This window comes from Amblyraja radiata, chromosome 27 (genome assembly GCF_010909765.2).
Source record: "Amblyraja radiata isolate CabotCenter1 chromosome 27, sAmbRad1.1.pri, whole genome shotgun sequence".
Classification (NCBI taxonomy): Eukaryota; Metazoa; Chordata; class Chondrichthyes; order Rajiformes; family Rajidae; genus Amblyraja; species Amblyraja radiata.
The window spans coordinates 982070-1003384 of NC_045982.1; the positions used below are offsets into that span (position 1 = coordinate 982070).

At 49.3% G+C, this 21315-nt stretch overlaps 1 protein-coding gene and 1 long non-coding RNA gene across 2 annotated transcripts in view; one reads left to right on the top strand and one right to left on the bottom strand.

The window, feature by feature from the left end:
• LOC116988284 (myomesin-3-like) overlaps positions 1–21315 on the bottom strand; it is a 47229-nt gene that overhangs the window by 13992 nt on the left and 11922 nt on the right. Inside the window, exons 10-23 of the mRNA XM_033044840.1 lie at positions 21000–21141; positions 20215–20414; positions 19827–19877; positions 19003–19130; positions 17506–17689; positions 15688–15862; positions 13011–13132; positions 10430–10617; positions 9602–9728; positions 7927–8105; positions 5755–5869; positions 5462–5618; positions 2736–2842; positions 2612–2656 (exon numbers count right to left, since the gene is read on the bottom strand). Coding sequence (XP_032900731.1) covers positions 2612–2656; positions 2736–2842; positions 5462–5618; positions 5755–5869; positions 7927–8105; positions 9602–9728; positions 10430–10617; positions 13011–13132; positions 15688–15862; positions 17506–17689; positions 19003–19130; positions 19827–19877; positions 20215–20414; positions 21000–21141 — 1920 coding nt within the window. The remainder of the gene's footprint in view (positions 1–2611; positions 2657–2735; positions 2843–5461; positions 5619–5754; positions 5870–7926; positions 8106–9601; positions 9729–10429; positions 10618–13010; positions 13133–15687; positions 15863–17505; positions 17690–19002; positions 19131–19826; positions 19878–20214; positions 20415–20999; positions 21142–21315) is intronic.
• On the top strand, positions 29–5844 carry LOC116988285. The gene is made up of 3 exons (XR_004415906.1): positions 29–48; positions 2066–2071; positions 5738–5844. It is a non-coding gene; the product is annotated as an uncharacterized LOC116988285 (long non-coding RNA).

The following is a 21315-nucleotide window of genomic DNA, read 5'->3' on the forward strand; positions in this document are numbered from 1 at the left end:
TGATGACCATGCTGCGAGTATGTGTCAAGGGCAAACTGGGCAGAGGTCGTGAATTATGTTGTGAAAGTGGGACAGGCCCTTAAGGCAGTAACTCTGCGTCTGCGCCACCGTGCCCCCCCCTGTGTGTTTTGGCTAGCGTGTGAATGGTCGCTACTCAAGGGCAAGTTATGTCACGCGCTGTTTGTGAACGTCTGCTGGAAAGTTTCTAGCTCGAGGTCAGAAAATACCCATCGGCTCTGAACATTCTCCCTCCCCTTGTCCACACATTTGATCTGTTGAAGTGTGACATTTGAAATGTGAAGGTCTTATCATTTATACATAATTAATGACTCTTGAAAATGAGCAGCAAAAGGGCAACAAAAGTGTCTCAGTCACTCATTCACATTGTGGTTGAGAATCGTGGTGTTACGTCGGGGAATTCTGGCTCATGTTGAGAACAAGGATTGGTAAAATTCTGTACGTTTCTGTTCAGATTAGTTAATTAATTGCCACGTGTACTGAGGTACAGTGAAAATCTTATTTTTTGCTTGCTAACCAGTCAGCGGAAAGACAATACATGATTACAATCGAGCCGTCCACAGTGTACAGATACAGGATAAAGGGAATAACGTTTAGTGCAAGGCAAAGTCCAGTAAAGTCCGATTAAAGATAGTCCTAGAGTCAATGATGGGAGGTCAGGACCGCTCTCTAGTTGATGATAGGATGGTTCAGTTGCCTGATAACAGCTGGGAAGAAACTGTCCCTGAATCTGGGGGTGTGCTTATTACCTATCTGTCTCACCTGGAGGGGCCCCCATCATGGTTTAGCACTCTGGACAGAGCACTTGTTATTTGGGCTGTGATAGACCTTGTTGACTCTTGTCAGTCGGGTGATTTGGAAAAGTCACGGATAGGTGGCAGGAATGAGGCTGCTCTTGATGAAACCCACGTGGAGCTTTGATTATTATGATGAACTTCAGCCAGAATACCGCAATGTAACTTTATAAACGTCAATAAACTCTGTGGACGAGTGGCCGAGACATTTCTCTCACCCTTTTGCTGTTCATTTTTAAGAGACATTAACTATGTATAAATGTTACAACCTTCACATTTCAAATGTCAACAAATCAAACGTGAGAACAAAGAGGACCGGCAGATGCGTTTCGTCATCTATGGAGCGAAGGAAATAGGCAACGTTTCGGGCCGAAACCTTTAACGGTTTCGGCCCGAAACGTTGCCTATTTCCTTAAGGGTTTCGGCCCGAAACGTTGCCTATTTCCTTAAGGGTTTCGGCCCGAAACGTTACCTATTTCCTTAAGGGGTTCGACCCGAAACGTTGCCTATTTCCTTCGCTCCATAGATGCTGCTGCACCCGCTGAGTTTCTCCAGCACTTTTGTCTACCTTCGATTTTCCAGCATCTGCAGTTCCTTCTTAAACAAGTCATGTCTGGAGGTCGGTACATCAGCAGAGGCCGATCCTTGTGATCTTTATAAAGATACACGCTGAATAGTCTCTCTCTCTCCCTCTCTCTCATGATCAGATCATATATTGAATGGCGGTGCTGGTTCGAAGGGCCGAATGGCCCACTCCTGGACCTATTTTTGTATGTTTCTATGTTTCTCACTTTCCAACTTGTTTGCATCCTGCTGTCGGGTTATGGTGGAGAAGGTTGTTGAGTGGTCCTCCCAGGGGTCCTCCCACAGGTCCTCCCGTGAGTCCTCCCACGGGTCCTCCTCCAGGGGTCCTCCCACGGGTCCTCCCACGAGTCCTCCCACGGGTCCTCCCATGGATGGTTGAATTCTCAGTTTTCACCTGTGTCCTGGCTCTCGCTGGGCTTGGGGCCTGGGTGCTGGAGCCATGCATGGTGTTGGCAGAACTCACTGTAGTTTGGTTTACTGTCACGAGGTACAGTGAAAAGCATATTTTCATGTTGCGTGCTATCCAGTCAGCGGAGAGACTACGCATGATTATAATCGAGCTGTCCTTGTGTACAGATACATGAGGGAAGTCCAGAACAAGGGCTCACAGTTTAAGGATAAGGGGGAAATCTTTTAGGACCGAGATGAGAAAAACATTTTTCACACAGAGAGTGGTGAATCTGTGGAATTCTCTGCCACAGAAGGTAGTTGAGGCCACAGTTCATTGTCCATATTTAAGAGGGAGTTAGATGTGGCCCTTGTGGCTAAAGGGACCAGGGGGTATGGAGAGAAGGCAGGTATGGGATGATCAGCCATGATCATATTGAATGGCGGTGCAGGCTCGAAGGGCTGAATGGCCTCTACTCCTGCACCTATTGTCTAAGTTTCTATGACCTGCTGTTGGAGGAGAGGTTGAAAAGAGTGGAGCAATTGTAAGTAGGGATTGCAGATCCACTCTGTCCTGGGATCAGCATGCAGGGACTAGCCTGGCCTGGGCCAGATCTTGGGTCTTCACCTTGGTTCAGGAGCACATTGTTTCCTTCTTAGAAGTCTCTCAGATTAAGAATGAGTTGCTTCACGTTCAGCACAGGAGTTGTGGGCCGAAGGGCCTGTCCCCTGCTGCACTGTTCTACTCTCTGTGGTCCACATGCAAGTGGTTTAACCCCATTGGTTTTCCAGATTTAAAACTGGGACATTTTACAACAAGGTCTCACCTGGGTGTTTTTTCCGGTGACTCAGTTCCTTCAGCTTTTGCAGCTCTGAAAAAAACCGTTTAGACTTTAGATTCCACGTCAAAGGATTCATCTGTTATTTGACGGGAATGGAGAAATAGTTTACCTTCGTTAGTTAAAGCGTGACTGGAGGAAAGTCCATCAGTACCAGTCACTTGTACGTTGTACATGCCCAGGTCAGCAGCCCCTGGGTCAACGAGGATGAGCTTACACCTGGAGACAGGGAGAGAGAGAGACAGTGAGAGAGAGAGAGAGAGGGGGAGAGAGAGAGAGAGAGAGAGAGAGAGAGAGAGAGAGAGAGAGATGGTAAGATCTCTAGCGCTGATTGCTATATATCTCGTCGCTCTATCTGCTCTCTCTCTCTCTCTTCTCGCTCTGCTCTATCCTCTCTTTCTCTTCTCTCCTCTTCTCTTCTCTCTCTCTCCTTCTCTCTCTCTCTCCTCTCTTCTCTCTCTCTCTGCTCTCGCTCTCTCTTCTCCTTCCCTCCCTTGCTCTCTCTCCTCTTCTCTCTCTCTCTCTCTCCGGCTTTCCCCTGTCTCCTCTTTTTTTCTTCTTCTCTCCGCTCGCCTCGTCTCGCGCGTTTGTTTTCGCTGCTCCGCTCTCTCTCTCGTCCGTCGCTGCTCCTCTCTCTCTCTCGCCCCCCCTTCATTTCTGTTTTTTCGATCCTCCCCCCTTCTCTCTTGCTCGCCTCTCTCTCGGCTCGCTAGCTTCGCTCTCTCTCGCGCTCGCTCTTCTCTTCCCGTTTCTTCGTCTTCCCCAGGGAGAGAGGATGAAAGTGAGAGAGGGGGAGAGAGAGAGAGAGCAAGCGTTTGCCCCATATCCCTCTAAACATTTCCTATCCACAGTATATACCTGTCAAAATGTATTTTAAATGTTTTGTTAGTCCCTGCCTGAACTAGTCTGGCAGCCCCTCTGGTTTCTACTAAATATTTCCCATCTCACCTTTGTCCACTGGTTCTTGATTCCCCGACCCTGGGTAAAAGACTCTGTGCATTCATTCACCCGATCTATTCCCCTCGTGATTTCACATACCTTTCTGAGATCGCCCCTCAGCCTCCTGCGCTCCAAGGAGTAAAGTCCAAGGTGCACAAAAATGCTGGAGAAACTCAGCGGGTGCAGCAGCATCTATGGAGCGAAGGGAATAGGCAACGTTTCGGGCCGAAACCCTTCAGGAAGGAAATAGGTAACGTTTCGGGCCGAAACCCTTCCGGGTTTCGGCCCGAAACGTTGCCTATTTCCTTCGCTCCATAGATGCTGCTGTACCCGCTGAGTTTCTCCAGCACTTTTGTCTACCTTCGATTTTCCAGCATATGCAGTTCCTTCTTAAACAGTAACGTCCAAGCCGGGTTCCTTTATCTCCTCATGGGGATGAATGTTCAAGATTTAGGTCGGCACGGTTTAGAGTCCCTGCCTTACAGCACCAGGGACCCGGGTTCGATCCTGACTGGGTGCTGTCGCTATGGAGTTTGTAACCTCACCCCCCCCCCCATCCCCCGCCACTCTCTCCCCCTCCCCTCCCTCACCTGGCTGCTGCCTGCCAATCAACCCATCCTCACCTGGATCCACCTACTGCTTGCCACCTCTTGCCTCACCTCTCTTCCTTTCTCTGTCAGTCTGAAGACTTCCCCCACAGATGCCACCTGTCCCACTGACTCCCTCCAGCACGTTGTATTTTAGCTCAGGGTTTCAGCATCTGCGGCCTCATGTCTCAACTAAGTTGTGTAGCTGCACAGACCCTGTGGGCTTTAATCGCAACACCTTCAAGAAGATTTTGTGGATTTATCTCCGACTATTGCATTGTTTAAGGCGGAAAGTCTCAGGGACAGCTTCTTCCCCTCTGTATATCATCAGGCTTCTGAACAGCCTAAGGTACATAAGCTCGGGTGCTGTCCGATTCACCTCTACCCCATTGCGGACATTGGACTTTGTCCCTGGAACTGGTGCGCTACAATGCTGAGAACTATATCCTGCACTCTGCATCTTCCCCTTTGGATGTCATTGCCACAGACAGCTGTGGAGGCCAAGTCAATGGATATTGTTACGGCAGAGATGGATAGATTGTTGATTAGTACGGGGTTGTCAGGGGTTACGGGGAGAAGGCAGGAGAATGGGGTTGGGGGGGAGAGATAGATCAGCCATGATTGAATGGCGGAGTAGACTTGATGGGCCGAATGGCCTGATTCTACACACAGCGCTGTCAAAAAAGAGCAGAGAGAATCATCAGAGACACACTACATCCAGCTCACTCCCTGCTCAAACACAAAAACTGCACATACAACCTCAGGCACAGACGAGCGGACAGCATCGCCACAAACAGAACACGCTTTTTTAAGAGCTTCTTCCCTGCAACAGTGAGACTCTTGGCCAAAACAAAACAAAATGAACTGATGTCCTGATATAGGGTTTGTGCAAGTTACAATGCTCTCACTTTCCCCTTTGTATAGGGTTTTAGGCATTTTCTTTTTTTATTTCTGGAGTGGTATGTGTTTTTTATGGATTATGTGTCTTCTGTGTGTCTTTTTAATTTTTTTAATTTTTAATTTTTAATTTTTAATTTTAATTTTTAATTTGACTTGACTTGACTCTCTGAATAGCCGCACAAGAGTTCCTATGTGTGTAAGCACAAATGGCAAATAAAGTTTTTGACCTTTGATCACTTGTGACCATGAACTTTGCTCTGCTGGTATTATCTGAGTCTGAACTGATTATATTTATGTGTAGTTTTACCTGATCTGATTGGATAGCAAGCAAGACAAAGCTTTCCCCTGTACCTCGGTACACGTGACGGTAAGAAACATAAACCTAGCAATGTTGTCGCGTTTGGGCACCTACACGTCTCCTGCCGTCTCAACCCGCACTCTTTCAGGAGTTGCGATTTCCTGCTCGTCCTTGGACCAAATGAACTCTGATGTGTCCGTGACCTCAGGGCACTGGAAAAGCAGGAACACATTGCCATCCTCATCCACGCCAGTCCCCATCTCCGTGGTCCCTGTGGAGAAACACAGGGTTGCCGATGTTGGCATTAGCAGAGTTCCTGGCCTTGCTGGCAGACACAAACAACCCACTAGATGTTTGAAGTCAGGGTGGGCACAGCTAGGGATCACACAGCAGTGTAATGGCCAAACCTGGTCTGGTTAAAGCACAAACGGGGTCGGACGGCAGGGACGGAACGCCGGCCCCCGCCGAGTTCAACGCACACACTCGGAAAATGTAGGTCTTGCCTTCTTCCAAGGGAGAAACCTTCAGGGGATGAAAGAGAAAAACAGTTCACTTTAACAGTCCATCGCGAGTCATAGAGGCAAACCGGGAATGATGACCGATGCCTCCTCGTGGCGATCCCTGGAAGCGACGGCGCGATGCACTCTGTGACGTGTCGGGCGACAATTCAGTCAACATGTTGGACGATGACAGAAGCCACCAGCGAGCTCCATCGTCTGACACACGAGCAAACGAACGAATGAGGCAAACCAAATGTCCTGCAACGTCCTGGTTCAGGAATAGCTACTTCCCCACAGCCATCAGGCCTTTGAACTCAACTCAAACAAAATTCTGAATATTAATCGCTCATTATCTGTTTATTTGCATTTTATCTGTTTTATTTATTCATGTGTGTATATATTTATATAATGGTATATGGACACACTGATCTGTTCTGTATTCTATGTTCTGTTGTGCTGAAGCAAAGCACGAATTTCATTGTCCCATCTGGGACACATGACAATAAACTCTCTTGAATCTTGAAATATATTAAATACTGGAGACCTATCCAACATCAATAGGGGCAATGTTTAAAGGGGATGTGCGGGGCAGGTTTTTTACACAGAGGGTGGTGGGTGCGTGGAACGTGTTGTCAGGGGGGGTGGTGGAGGCAGATACGACCATGGGGTTGAAGAGACCATTGAAGAACCTCATTGATATGCAGGGAATGGAGGGGAAGGGACCATGTGCAGGCAGAGATGGTCTTGGCATCGTGTTCAGCACAGACATTGTGGGCCGAAGGGACTGTTCCTGTGCTCTATGCTCTATGTTCTGTGTTCCATGTTCCATGATCTGACAGCACAGAGACAGATCCTTCAGCTCAGCCCATCTTGAGATGCCCCATCCAAGCTAGTCCCATTTACCTGCATTTAGCCCATATCCCTCTGCCTGTCCTATCCAATAAGGTCACCGCTCAACCTTCTACGCTCCAGCCTACCCAACCCCTCCCTATAACTCACGCCCACAAGAAGTGTGAAAACAAAGGCACACCTCCAGATTCAGGGACAGTTTCCTCCCGGCTGTTATCAGGCAACTGAACCAACGTCTCATCAACTAGAGCGGTCCTGACCTCCCATCTACCTCATTGGAGACCATCGGACTATCTTTGATCGAACTTTACTGGCTTTACCTTGCACTAAGCATTATTCCCTTTATCCTGTATCTGTACACTGTGGACGGCTCGATTGTAATCATGTCTTGTCTTTCCGCTGACTGGTTAGCGCGCAACAGAAGCTTTTCACTGTACCTTGACACACGTGGCAATAAACTCAACTAAAGTCCAGGTAACATCCTGGTGAATCTCTTTACCTGCTCTTTCCAACTTAATATTTTAATGTATGAATAACTCTGCTCCCTTGCCCAAGAGACAGTGGCTGATCTTAGCCGCCCACCTCTCCATTATGGAGGGGTCTCTGGGAGAGAGTGCTCCCTTACAGTGCCAGGGTCCATGCAGGAGACACTCTAAATCACTGGCCGTATCGTACATTGTTCAGGGTGAAGTTTGGGCTGGAACTGATGAACATTTCACAAACCCTGGGGGGGAGGATTGGGTGAAGTTTTGGGTCGAGATACGTCTTCAGACCTGGAGGCGCAGTTTTTTAATAAAATGGTGTGTGATATTGTCTGTCTGTGGAATTCTCTGCCTCAGAGGGCGGTGGAGGCCGGTTCTCTGGATGCTTTCAAGAGAGAGCTAGATAGGGCTCTTAAAAATAGCGGAGTCAGGGGATATGGGGAGAAGGCAGGAACGGGGTACTGATTGGGGATGATCAGCCATGATCACATTGAATGGCGGTGCTGGCACGAAGGGCCGAATGGCCTCCTCCTGAGCCTGTTGTCTATTGTCTATATTAAGGTCTGGTGCTCGTCTGTGGGATCATGGTCCAAGGATAAGTAGGAGGAGGTGTTTTTTGTCTGAGGAAGGGTCTCGACCCGAAACGTCACCCATTCCTTCCCTCCAGAGATGCTGCCTGTCCCGCTGAGTTACTCCAGCATTTTGTGTCTGTCTTCGGTGTAAACCAACATCTGCAGCTTTTACAAACCCTCAAGTGTGTGCTGGGTGTTGGCTTTTCATTGATGGCTCTCCACTCTCCTCCCTCCGTCTCGCACAGCTCCAGCAGGTAGCCGGTTACGTCATACTTCCCAGTGTAGATGGGGGGCTGCCAGTGAAGGAGCAGCGAGCTGCTGCGGACCTCAGTACACTCCAGGTGGAAGGGGGGCCCTGTGGAGGCAACACACAGGTAACGTCACGGGCAAATCACCAGGACAGGCGCGGGCACGGTACACAGGTACACAGGTACACAGGTACACAGATACACAGGTACACAGGTACACAGGTACACAGGTACACAGGTGCACAGGTACACAGATACACAGGTACACAGATACACAGGTACACAGATACACAGGGACACAGATACACAGGTACACAGGTACACAGGTACACAGATACACAGGTACACAGATACACAGATACACAGGTACACAGGTACACAGGTACACAGATACACAGGTACACAGGTACACAGATACACAGATACACAGGTACACAGGTACACAGATACACAGGTACACAGGTACACAGGTAGGTACACAGGTACACATATACACAGGTACACATATACACAGATACACAGGTACACAGGTACACAGATACACAGGTATACAGGTACACATATACACAGGTACACATATACACAGATACACAGGTACACAGGTACACATATACACAGGTACACAGATACACAGGTACACAGGTACACAGATACACAGGTACACAGATACACAGGTATACAGGTACACAGATACACAGGTACACAGAGTGGGAAAGAAAGTAAAAAAGTCTGTCAAATGATGAGAGCCACAGATAGGGTAGACAGTCAGAACCTTTTCCCCAGGGTGGAAATGTCAAGGACTAGAGGAATTGGCTTTAAGGTGAGGCGGGCAAAATTGAAGGTTAATATGCGGGGCATGTTGTTTTACACAGAGGGTGGTGGGTGCCCGGAACTCGCTGCCAGGGATGGGGGTGGAGGCAGATACAATAGTGGTGTTGAAGGGGTTTTTAGACCGGCACGTGGATATGCAGGGAGTGGAGGATACGGGTCACGTGCAGGCAGAGGGGACCAGTTTAACGGCATCATGTTCAGCACGGACATTGTGGGCCGAAGGGCCTGTCCTGAGCTGGATTGTTCTATGTCATCAGAAGATCCACTTATTTACAGCAATATCCAATTATGAAACAGTTGAACCTGCCAGACATCGCAAGGCATTTCAGGAGAAGGTTAGCTAAAAACATAACGTATAAACACTCACACCAACCCACGCCGGGCCGGTGAACTGCTGGCCACAGGTTAGTTCAGTGATATAGCAGGGAACCAGGTGCTGACCACCGAGTCCACGTTGACCAGCGATCCCCGCACACTAACACTATCCTACACACACTAGGGACAATTTACAATTTTACCAAAGCCAATTAACCTACAAACCTGCACGTGTTTGTGTGTGGGAGTGAACCGGAGCACCCGGAGTAAACCCACGCGGTCACAGGGAGAGCGTGCAGACTCCGTACAGACAGCACCCGTAGTCAGGATCGAACCCAGGGTGTCTGGCTCAAGTTTTGAAAGCATTTGTCAATAAAAGTCCAGATAAAGTCCCTACCTGCCACACTCATTCCACACCTGCGGGGTTGGGTCTACGATCGATGGGCAGGGCACTCACCTGGTTGAGGTGTGGTCCACTGCTCACATTTAAACTGATCGCTGACGGCTGAGGAAGGGCCGACCCCGGCCCAGTTCATGGCAAAGACACGGAACTCGTAGAAACGGCCCTCGGTTAGATTCCCCATCTACAGAGGAGAGAAACGTCAGATAGAGAGAGTCACAGTGTGGAAACAGGCCCTTCAGCCCATCCTGCCCCACACCGACCAACATGTCCCAGCTACATTAGTCATAGAGTGATACAGTGTGGAAACAGGCCCTTCAGCCCATCCTGCCCCACACCGACCAACATGTCCCAGCTACACTAGTCCCACCTACCTGTGTTTGGCCCATATCCCTCTAAACCTATATTATCCATGTACCTGTCTAACTGTTTCTTAAACGTTGCGATAGTCCCTGCCTCAACTACCTCCTCCTATGACCTAATCATGTATTGAGTTTCCACTGACTGGTCAGCGCGCAACAAAAGCTTTTCACTGTACCTCGGTACACGTGACAATAAATGAAACTCCGGCAGCTCGTTCCATACACCCACCACCCTTTGTGTGAAAAAGTTACCCCTCAGATTCCTAATAAATCTTCCTCTCCTCACCTTGCTACAGACGGCTGTGGAGGCCAAGTCAGTGGGCATTTTTAAGGCAGAGATAGATAGATTCTTGATCAGTGCGGGTGTCAGGGGTTATGGGGAGAAGGCAGGAGAATGGGGTTAGGAGGGAGAGATAGATCAGCCATGATTGAATGGCGGAGTAGACTTGATGGGCCGAATGGCCTATTTCTACTATCGCTTATGATCCTGTGACTTACAGTATGATGTGTGAGCCTGCCGTACCTTATAGACTCTGGCCTTGATGGGTTTAATATTCACTTCATGCCACTCAGCCACTGCAGCATCGCAGAAGTCCAGGTAATAGCCCAGGATATCCGGGCCGATCGGGAATTTGGGCTTCTTCCAGGCAATCACCATCTCCCTCTTTCCTGAGCTCAGTAGCGTCAGACCGTAGGGAGCGGATGGAAGGGCTGGAGAGGAAAATGCATCATAGAAACATAGAAACATAGAAAATAGGTGCAGGAGTAGAGGCCATTCGGCCCTTCGAGCCTGCACCGCCATTCAATATGATCACGGCTGATCATCCAACTCAGTATCCCATCCCTGCCTTCTCTCCATACCCCCTGATCCCTTTAGCCACAAGGGCCAGATCTAACTCCCTCTTAAATATAGCTACACAATGTTATCAGGATAACTTTTCTAAACCCAAGGAATAGATCGGGTAGATGCACCGAGTCTTTTGCCAGAGTTGAGGAATTGACACCCAGAGGACATGGGTTTAAGGTGAGGGGGGGGAAGATGTGGGTGGAAGGGGGACAGGGGGGATGGGAAAGAGGGGGGGGGGGGATATAAGGGGAATGAGGAACTCGGGGATGGTGATGAGTGTACACAGCCGGAATGGAACCCGGGTCTCTGGCGCTGTGAGGCAGTAACTCTACCGCTGCACCACAGTGCCACACATTTGCTTTCTCGCTGCCCCCATAGGCTTCACAACGCAGAGTCCATGTTCAGCCTGTAACCTGCATTGTAGCACGCTGCTTGTGTTTACTGTTATAACATGACTTGGTCAACAAGGGTCTCAAAACACAAAGTGCTGGAAGAACTCAGCGGGTCAGACAGCATCTGTGGGAGGAAATAGGCAGATGGATGCAAAATGCTGGAGTAACTCAACGGGACAGGCTGAGGAACGGGTGACGTTTCGAGTCGAGACCCTTCTTCAGATTGGGCAGCTGTTGCCTTGGGTCGGGACCCCTCAGTCTCAAGTAGTCTGGGGAAGGGTCCCGACCTGAAATGTCATCAATCCATTCCCTACACAGATGACCCGCAGAGTTCCTCTCGCACTTTGTAGTTTTGCTCAGTATTCCAGCGTCTGCCAGCACTTTTCAAACACTTACGGCTTCCATACGTTTAATGCAGAACAATGTTTACAAATGCAGTAACATTTGCAGGAACGGGGTACTGATTGGGGATGATCAGCCATGATCACATTGAATGGCGGTGCTGGCTCGAAGGGCTGAATGGCCTTCTCCTGCACCTATTGTCTATTGTCTATGGATAGAATCGCATTGCGGATAATTCAGAGTCTTGGATCGCCGAAGATAGACACAAAATGCTGGAATAGGGTGATTTCACGAAAGGTCACTGGAGCGTAGATCCACACCCACGTGACCGAAAATTTTAACTGGGGGACAAGCGTCACTTCCGGTACATGTTAGTGAATGGGAAAACATGCACTTTCACACCCGTTAAAAACATCGAAACCGGCCCGTTTTTGAGCTGCAATTTACTGAGCCAGTCGGGGTGACCGTGAGGCACAGCTACCTAAATTTACAGTAAAAAAAAAAGATAGAAACTAAGGTAAATACAAGAGGGAGCTGAAGGGGCAAAATAAGCGGAAGTTGATAGCGGACATTTTTCGTGGAGATTTAAAGATCCAAAATATCGGGAATTATCGCGATTGCTCGCTGCATTTCATCAAAAGTGGCATTATTGGCTTTGTTATCTTTATTCATTTGTTAGATGAAAAGTATTAAAAGTTAGAAACCCGTCAGTAAAATTGCAAAATCGCCCATGGTTCTCGGGTGGGTTTTAACATGCAAAATGAACACGCTTCTGAAGCTACATTCACCATTTAAATATCCGTGAATCATAAATGCGTCTTGAAATAAATTTTACTCAGATGCAAGCTAAGGAATGGGATAATTGTCAGCTGTTCATTTGACAAAATCAGGACATTTTTTGGCTAATAATAAAATGAGAACCATGGGCGATTTTGCAATTTTACTGAAGGATTTCTAACTTTTAATACTTTTCATCTAACAAATGAATAAAGATAACAAAGTCAATAATGCCTTACTTTTGATGAAATGCAGCGAGCAAACACGATAATTCCCGATATTTTGGATCTTTAAATCTCCACGGCGAATGTCCGCTATCAACTTCCGCTTATTTTGCCCCTTCAGCTCCCTCTTGTATTTACCTTAGTTTCTATCTTTTTTTTTAACTGTAAATTTAGGTAGCTGTGCCTCACGGTCACCCCGACTGGCTCAGTAAATTGCAGCTCAAAAACGGGCCGTTTTCGATGTTTTTAACGGGTGTGAAAGTGCGTGTTTTCCCATTCACTAACATGTACCGGAAGTGACGCTTGTCCCCCAGTTAAAATTTCGGTCACGTGGGTGCGGATCTACACTCCAGTGACCTTTCGTGAAATCACCCTATAACTCAGCGGGACAGGCAGCATCTCCGGAGAGAAGGAGAGGAGACCCTTCTTCAGACACGGAGCTCCTGCATGCAAACATTGTTGGTAAGATCACGCTTGCGGCAGTAATATCCAACACTGACAGACCATTGATGTTATACTCACAGATGCTGTTGTCGACAATGATCGGTGTGGATTCCATGGAGTAGTCGCTGAGACCAGCGGGGCTGACGGACTTCACACGGAACACGTATTCCTTCCGTGGGCTGAGGCCGTGAACGGTGAATCTAGCAGAGGACACGCGTCTGTCATGAGTCTCCCCAGCTTCTTACACGCACAGAATCACTTCCCCAGAGTAGATTCACCAGGTTTAAATCCCGGGATGGTGGGACTGACATTTGATGAAAGAATGGCTCATTCTGGGCTTTGAAGGATGAGAGGATATCTTATGGAGACATGTAAAATTTTTAACGGGTTGGACAGGCTAGATGCAGGAAAAATGTTCCCCATGTTGGGGGAGTCCAGAACCAGGGTCACAGTTTAAGAATAAGGGGTCGGCCATTTATGACTGAGATGAGGAAAAACATTTTCACCCAGAGGGTTGTGAGTCTGTGGAATTCTCTGCCACGGAAGGCAGTGGAGGCCGATTCACTGGATGTTTTCACGAGAGAGTTAGATTTAGCTCTTAGGGCTAACGGAATCGAGGGATATGGGGAGAAAGCAGGAATGGGGTACAGATTTTGGATGATCAGCCATGGTCATTTGAATAGCAGTGCTATCTCGAAGGGCCGGCTGGCCTACTGCTGTAACTATTTTCTATGAGAACCACAGGACATGGGTTTAAGGTGAGTGGGGTGGGGGGGGGGGTGATTTAATACAATTGACAATAGACAATAGATGCAGGAGTAGGCCATTTGGCCCATCGAGCCAGCACCGCCATTCAATGTGATCATGGCTGATCATCCAGAATCAGTACCCCGTTCCTACGAATCTGAGGGGTAACATTTTCACACAAAGGGTGGTGGTGGATGTATTTAGTTCATATGAATCAATATAGATTGAACAGTGGAAAGTTTGGTTTCAACTGTAAATTTTCAGGTAAGAAAATAGGAGCAGGTGTAGGCCATTCGGCTCCTCCAGCCTGTCCCGCCATTCATTCTAATCCCGGTAGTCCTGCCACACGTCACATCTCCTCCTGTTCCAGTTCCCCAACCCTTAACAATATCTCCATCTCCTCCTCAAATGATCAAACCTTCACTGCCAGTGATTCACCACCCTCTGCAAGAAAAGGTTTTGATAGGTAAAAGGTCTAGAGGGAGATGGGCATCTTAGTGGACATGGACGAGTTGGGCCAAAGGGCCGCTTGTGTGACTTTAGTCCAGTTTGGAGATACAGCGCAGAAACAGGCCCTTCATCCCACCGAGTTCGTGCTGACCGCAGATTAACACTATCCTACACACACTTGGGACAATTTATTTTTACACATACGCCAAGCCGATCAACCTACAAACCTGTACGTCTTTGGAGTGTGGGAGGAAACCGAAGATCTTGGAGAAAATCCGCGCGGTGGCGGGGAGAACGTACAAACTCCGTACAGACAGCCCCTGTAATCGGGATTGAAGCTGGGTCTCTGCTGTAAGGCAGCAACTCTACCACTGGGCCACCGTGCTGCCCTATGACCCTACGACACCAAGAAACCCCAGAACCCCAGAGTTTTTAATGACGGCCCCCTAATCTTGCTCCTTCACCCACTCACCCGGAGACTGACCCACTTCTCCACATCGATCTCGTCACGCACCCTTAAGAAAATCGGGCATGCTTCAATCAGACCAGCCTCATTGTTCTCAACTCCCAGAACACACGTCTAGCGCCCGGACCCGGTCACCATGAAACAACTCTCTCATCCACTGACTCTATACTTCCACTGATTACACAGGTCAGTCACGGTGGCGCAGCGGTTGAGTTGCTGCCTTACAGCAAAAATGCAGCGCCAGAGACTCGGGTTCGATCCCAACTATGGGTGCTGTCTGTATAGAAACATAGAAACATAGACAATAGGTGCAGGAGTAGGCCATTCGGCCCTTCGAGCCTGCACCGCCATTCAATATGATCATGACTGATCATCCAACTCAGTATCCTGTACCCGCCTTCTCTCCATACCCCCTGATCCCTTTAGCCACAAGGGCCAAATCTAACTCCCTCTTAAATATAGCCAATGAACTGTGGCCTCAACTACCTTCTGTGGTAGAGAGTTCCACAGATTCACCACACTCTGTGTGAAAAATGTTTTTCTCATCTCGGTCCTAAAGGATTTCCCCCTTATCCTTAAACTGTGACCCCTTGTTCTGGACTTCCCCAACATCGGGAACAATCTTCCTGCATCTAGCCTGTCCAACCCCTTAAGAATTTTGTAAGTTTCTATAAGATCCCCCCTCAATCTTCTAAATTCTAGCGAGTACAAGCCGAGTCTATCCAGTCTTTCTTCTTATGAAAGTCCTGACATCCCAGTCTGGTGAACCTTCTCTGTACTCCCTCTATGGCAAGAATGTCTTTCCTCAGGTTAGGAGACCAAAACTGTACGCAATACTCCAGGTGTGGTAAACATGTGGTGAACAGGTGAGGTATGGAGTTTGTACATTTTCCATGTGACCTACATGGGTTTTCTCCGAGATCGCCAGCCTCCTCACACACTCCAAAGGCGTACAGGTTTGTAGGTTGGCTTGATAAATGTAAATATAAAATAAAATTGTCCAGTATATAATTGTCCAGTGCTGAGTGATGCTGTACTACATCTAGATCGAGGTCTAGGTCCGGTTTTATTCGAGTTAAATGCAATCCTGACCTGTTTGTATTGACTGGTTTATTGTTGCAGATCTCCCAGTTGTTGGTCCCAACTTGGCAAGCGTAAATGTAGAAACCAATCAGTTCGTTTTCATCTTCAGGCCCTTCCCACAGGAGCTGCACTGACGTCCTGGAGTCACGGACAGGTACAACGTTGTGTGGACAGCAGGGGGCAGCTGTGGGGCAAACACAGACTCAGCTTAGTTTATTGTCACGTGTACCGAGGTACAGTGAAAAGCTTATGTTGCGTGCTAACCAGTCAGCAGAATGGATAGATACACGATAAGGGACAAACGTTTAGTGCAAGGTAATGTCTGTGGAATTCTCTGCCTCAGAGGGCGGTGGAGGCAGCTTCTCAGGATGCTTTCAAGATAGGGCTCTTAAAGATAGCGGAGGCAGGGGATATGGGGAGAAGGCAGGAACGGGGTACTGATTGTGGATGATCAGCCATGATCACATTGAATGGCGGTGCTGGCTCGAAGGGCCAAATGGCCTACTCCTGCACATATTGTCTATCTGATCAAGGATAATCCGAGGTAGACAAAAATGCTGGAGAAACTCAGCGGGTGAGGCAGCATCTGTGGAGCAAAGGAAGAAACGTTGCCTATTTCCTTCGCTCCATAGATGCTGCCTCACCCGCTGAGTTTCTCCAGCATTTTTGTCTACCTTCGATTTTTCCAGCATCTGCAGTTCTTTCTGAAACAAAGAATAGTCTGAGGGTCACCAATGAGGTAGATAGTAGTTCAGCACTGCTCTCTGGTTGTGGTGGGATGGTTCAGTTGCCTGAATCAGTCCCAGTGACAGGCAGAAGATACGTTGATCAGTAGAGATGGTGACCAGTTAACGCTGGTCACTTCAAGACACCATGACCACGACTCTCCCTGTGACCAGCTCCCCTCCACATCATTCTAAGAAACACACACCTTTACAATTAAATACAAGGAACTGCAGGTGCTGGTTTGCAAAAAAGACGCAGAGTGCTGGAGTAACTCAGTGGGTCAGGCAGCATCCCGGGAGAACATGGATAGTTGGTGTTTTGATACTGCCTGACCCGCTGAGTTACTCCAGCACTCTGTGAAACGTCACCTATCCATGTTCTCCACAGATGCTGCCTGACCCGCTGAGTTACTCCAGCACTCTGTGAAACGTCACCTATCCATGTTCTCCACAGATGCTGCCTGACCCGCTGAGTTACTCCAGCACTCTGTGAAACGTCACCTATCCATGTTCCCCACAGATGCTGCCTGACCCGCTGAGTTACTCCAGCACTCTGTGAAACGTCACCTATCCATGTTCTCCACAGATGCTGCCTGACCCGCTGAGTTACTCCAGCACTCTGTGAAACGTCACCTATCCATGTTCTCCACAGATGCTGCCTGACCCGCTGAGTTACTCCAGCACTCTGTGAAACGTCACCTATCCATGTTCTCCACAGATGCTGCCTGACCCACTGAGTTATGGTGCAGCAGCATCTATGGAGCGAAGGAAATAGGCAACGTTTTGGGCCGAAATCCTTCTGGAAATAGGCAACGTTTTGGGCCGAAATCCTTCTGGAAATAGGCAACGTTTTGGGCCGAAATCCTTCTGGAAATAGGCAACGTTTCGGGCCGAAACCCTTACGGGTTTCGACCCAAAACGTTGCCTATTTCCTTAGCGCCATAGATGCTGCCTGACCCGCTGAGTTACTCCAGCACTCTGTGAAACGTCACCTATCCATGTGTCTGTGTTACTCCAGCATTTTGTGTTTATCTTTGGTTTAAACCAGCATCTGCAGTTCCTTCCTATACCACTGATGGTGGAGGCAGTCGTGTGACGTTACCTGGTATCTGTCCAAATGAAATGCCCTGGGAAGGTGCTGATGGCTGACTGATTCCGTATTTGTTGACAGATTTCACTCGGAAGGTGTACACCTTCCCCTTGTCCAGCTCAGTCACCGCAAACCTTGGACAGCTGACGGTAATGCCCATGCTCGCTTGCTGCCAGCTCTCACTGCCCACCACACACTGCAGGGAAACACAACGGAAACGCTCAATGTGAATTGTGGTTAGTTATTTACGTGCAGAACCGTTTGTACAGATAATATACTTCAGCATACAACACAGTGCTGGCGGATGTCACAATCAGGAACTGCAGGTGTTGGTTGAGACCAAGAAACACACTAACATCATCAATGGTTCACACCACCCTGGCCACGCTCTCATCTCACTGCTACCATCGGAAGTTAGGAACTTATTTAATACTAAATATTAAATAACTATATTGCAATCCTGATCCAGGATTCAGTTGGCACTCAGGGCTTAACCCAACGAGAGGCAGAAATATTCATGTTACGAAAATGACATAAAGTGCTGGAGTATCTCAGCGGGTCAGGCAGCATCTGTGGAGAACATGGATAGGTGACGTTTCACAGAGTGCTGGAGTAACTCAGCGGGTCAGGCAGCATCTGTGGAGAACATGGATAGGTGACGTTTCACAGAGTGCTGGAGTAACTCAGCGGGTCAGGCAGCATCTGTGGAGAGCAGGAATGGGTGACGTTTCACAGAGTGCTGGAGAAACTCAGTGGGTGCAGCAGCATCTATGGAGCTAAGGAAATAGGCAACGTTTCGGGCCGAAACCCACAAGGGTTTCGGCCCGAAACGTTGCCTATTTCCAGAAGGGTTTCGGCCCGAAACGTTGCCTATTTCCTTAGCTCCATAGATGCTGCTGCACCATAAGTCAGCGGGTCAGGCAGCATCTGTGGAGAACATGGATAGGTGACGTTTCACAGAGTGCTGGAGTAACTCAGCGGGTCAGGCAGCATCTGTGGAGAACATGGATAGGTATTTGCTGGAATTTAGAAGGATGAAACGGGATCTAATAGAAACATATAAAATTCTTCAGGGATTGGACAGGCTAGATGCACGAAAACATTTCACGATGTTGGGGGAGTCCAGAACCATGGGTTACAGTTTAAGAATAAGGGGTAGGTCATTTAGGACTGAGATGAGGAAAAACTTTTTCACCCAGAGAGTTGTGAATCTGTGGAATTCTCTGCCGCAGAAGGCAGTGGAGGCCAATTCACTGGATGTATTCAAGAGAGAGTTAGATTTAGCTCTTAGGGGTAACGGAATCAAGGGATATGGGGGAAAAGCAGGAACGATGTACTGATTGTGGATGATCAGCCATGATCATATTGAATGGCGGTGCTGGCTCTAAGGGCCGAATGGCCTATTCCTACACCTATTGTCTATGTTTTCTGTTTCTATCTATCTTTCCCTCTTAACCCCATTCTCCTGCCTCCTCCCCATAACCCCTGACACCCCATACTAATGTCCACCTTTTCCACGCAGTAGGTGAGGGGCTCACGACCTCGAGGGTCCGGCTCATTCCAGCCAAGGGCAGCGAACGTCTGTCCCACCTCGGTCACTCGGAGCTGGGTCGGAGGTAGCGGGACGCGCACATATCCTGGAAAACACCAGCGGTAGTTTAGTTTAGTTTAGATACAGCGTGGAAACAGGCCCTTCGGCCCACCGAGTCCATGCTGACCAACGACCATCCGTTCACACTAGATCTACCTTATCCCACTTTCCCATCCACTCCCTACACACTAGGGACAAGTTATAGACGGGCGATTAACCTACAAACCTGCACGTCTTTGGGATGTGGGATGAGACTGGAGCACCTGGAGGAAACCCACGTGGACCGCACCCGAAGTCAGGATTGAACCCGGGTTGAGTTTAGTTTGGACTTTCGAGATAAACAGACCCTTCGGCCCGTTGAGTTGGTGCCGACCAGCGATCCCCGCACACTAGTTTAGTGTAGAGACACACTGCGGGGACAGGCCCTTCGGCCCGTTGAGTTGGTGCCGACCAGCGATCCCCGCACACTCGCACTATCCTACACACACCTGGGACAACTCATAAATTTTACCGAGCCAATTAACCTACAAACTGCACGTCTTTGGATGTGGGAGGAAACCGGAGTACCCGGAGAAAACCCACACGTGTAAACTCCACACAGACAGCACCCGAGGTCAGGATGGAACCCGGGTCTCTGGGGCTGTGCGGCAGCGGCACTACCCGCTGCACAACTGTGCCGCTCAGCGCTCTGTCCCTCACGCCCCTTGTAACGGGCAACATTCACACGGATACTCCAGCTCACCTTCAAGCTCATCTTTGGTCACCACGATCTCACCCCGATCCGTCCATATCCCTGCCCGCGGCAAAGGAGACACAGATTAATCACCGCACGCCCAGTCACAATGTATAATGGAGCAGAATTAGGCCATTCGGCCCATCAACCAGAGGGTGGGGGAGGGGTGGGAGAGGGTGGGGAGAGGGTGGGGAGAGGGTGGGGAGAGGGGTGGGGAGAGGGTGGGGAGAGGGGGGGGAGAGGGTGGGAGAGGGTGGGGAGAGGGTGGGGGAGGGGTGGGGGAGGGTGGGGGAGGGTGGGGGAGGGGAGAGGGTGCGGAGAGGGTGGTGGCAGGGATGGGGGAGAGGGTGGGGAGAGGGTGGGGAGAGGGGTGGGGAGAGGGTGGGGAGATACACACGCATGATCCTGCTGGCTGCTGTGCGGTCGGTCACGGTCACGGGCTCGGACACGCGTGATGCACGGCTGATCCCCGCTCCGTTCACGGCTCGGACACGGAACTGGTACGTGTGGTTTTCGCACAGACCCAGGGCTGGAAACTTGCACATCTTCTCCGGGATGTGGTTGCACTGAACCCACTCCTCAGTCCCCACCTCCCTCCTAGAACCACACAACAACACACACACACTCAATAAAACAAACCAAGAATCTCCATGGACTGGACATACATTTGCAAAAACAAAGTGAGATAATGTGATGACAGGCATAGTTCAATGGTGATAGGAGCAGAATTAGGCCATTCGGCCCATCAAGTCTATCTCTCCCTTCTAATCCCATTCTCCTGCCTTCTCCGGAGAAAACCCACACAGGTCACGGGGAGAAGGTACAAACTCCATACAGACGCCATGACCTGAGGTGTCAGGGGTTATGGGGTGAAGGCAGGAGAATGGTGTTGAGAGGGGAAGATAGAACAGCCATGACTGAATGGCGGAGTAGACTCGGTGGGCTTTGTCCTGCCTTCTCCCCATAACCCCTGACACCAAGAGTCCTTGTTTACATCAGTGCCCAGCCGTGTTGTACAGTAAGGGCAGCAGGAGAGTAAACGCGATGGGCTGAATGGCCTAATTTGCTCCAATAAGCTACCAACTGCGGACTGGGGGGTTGTGAGTGCGGTCCTGGGCGCGGGAGGTTTGGGGACCGTCCACTCGTCTGTGTTAGAGGGAGCGACAGATTCCCGTTGCCCACCTGTCGATGAGGTAGCCGATCACCACGCTGCCTCCATCAGCGCTCGGTGGTTTCCAGGCAACGAGGACATAATCCCGGTCAACATTCCGGCATTCCACGTCCAGAGGCGATCCCGCTGCCCCGGGCTCTGCCGCAGCCGCATCTGTGCCGAGAGATCGTAGCTTTTAGTTTAGAGATAGAGAGCGGAAACAGGCCCTTCAGCCCATCGAGTCCGCGCTGACCAGCGACCCCCGCACACTAACACTATCCTACACACACTAGGGACAATTTACATTTATACCAAGCCAATGAACCTACAAACCTGCACGTCTTTGGA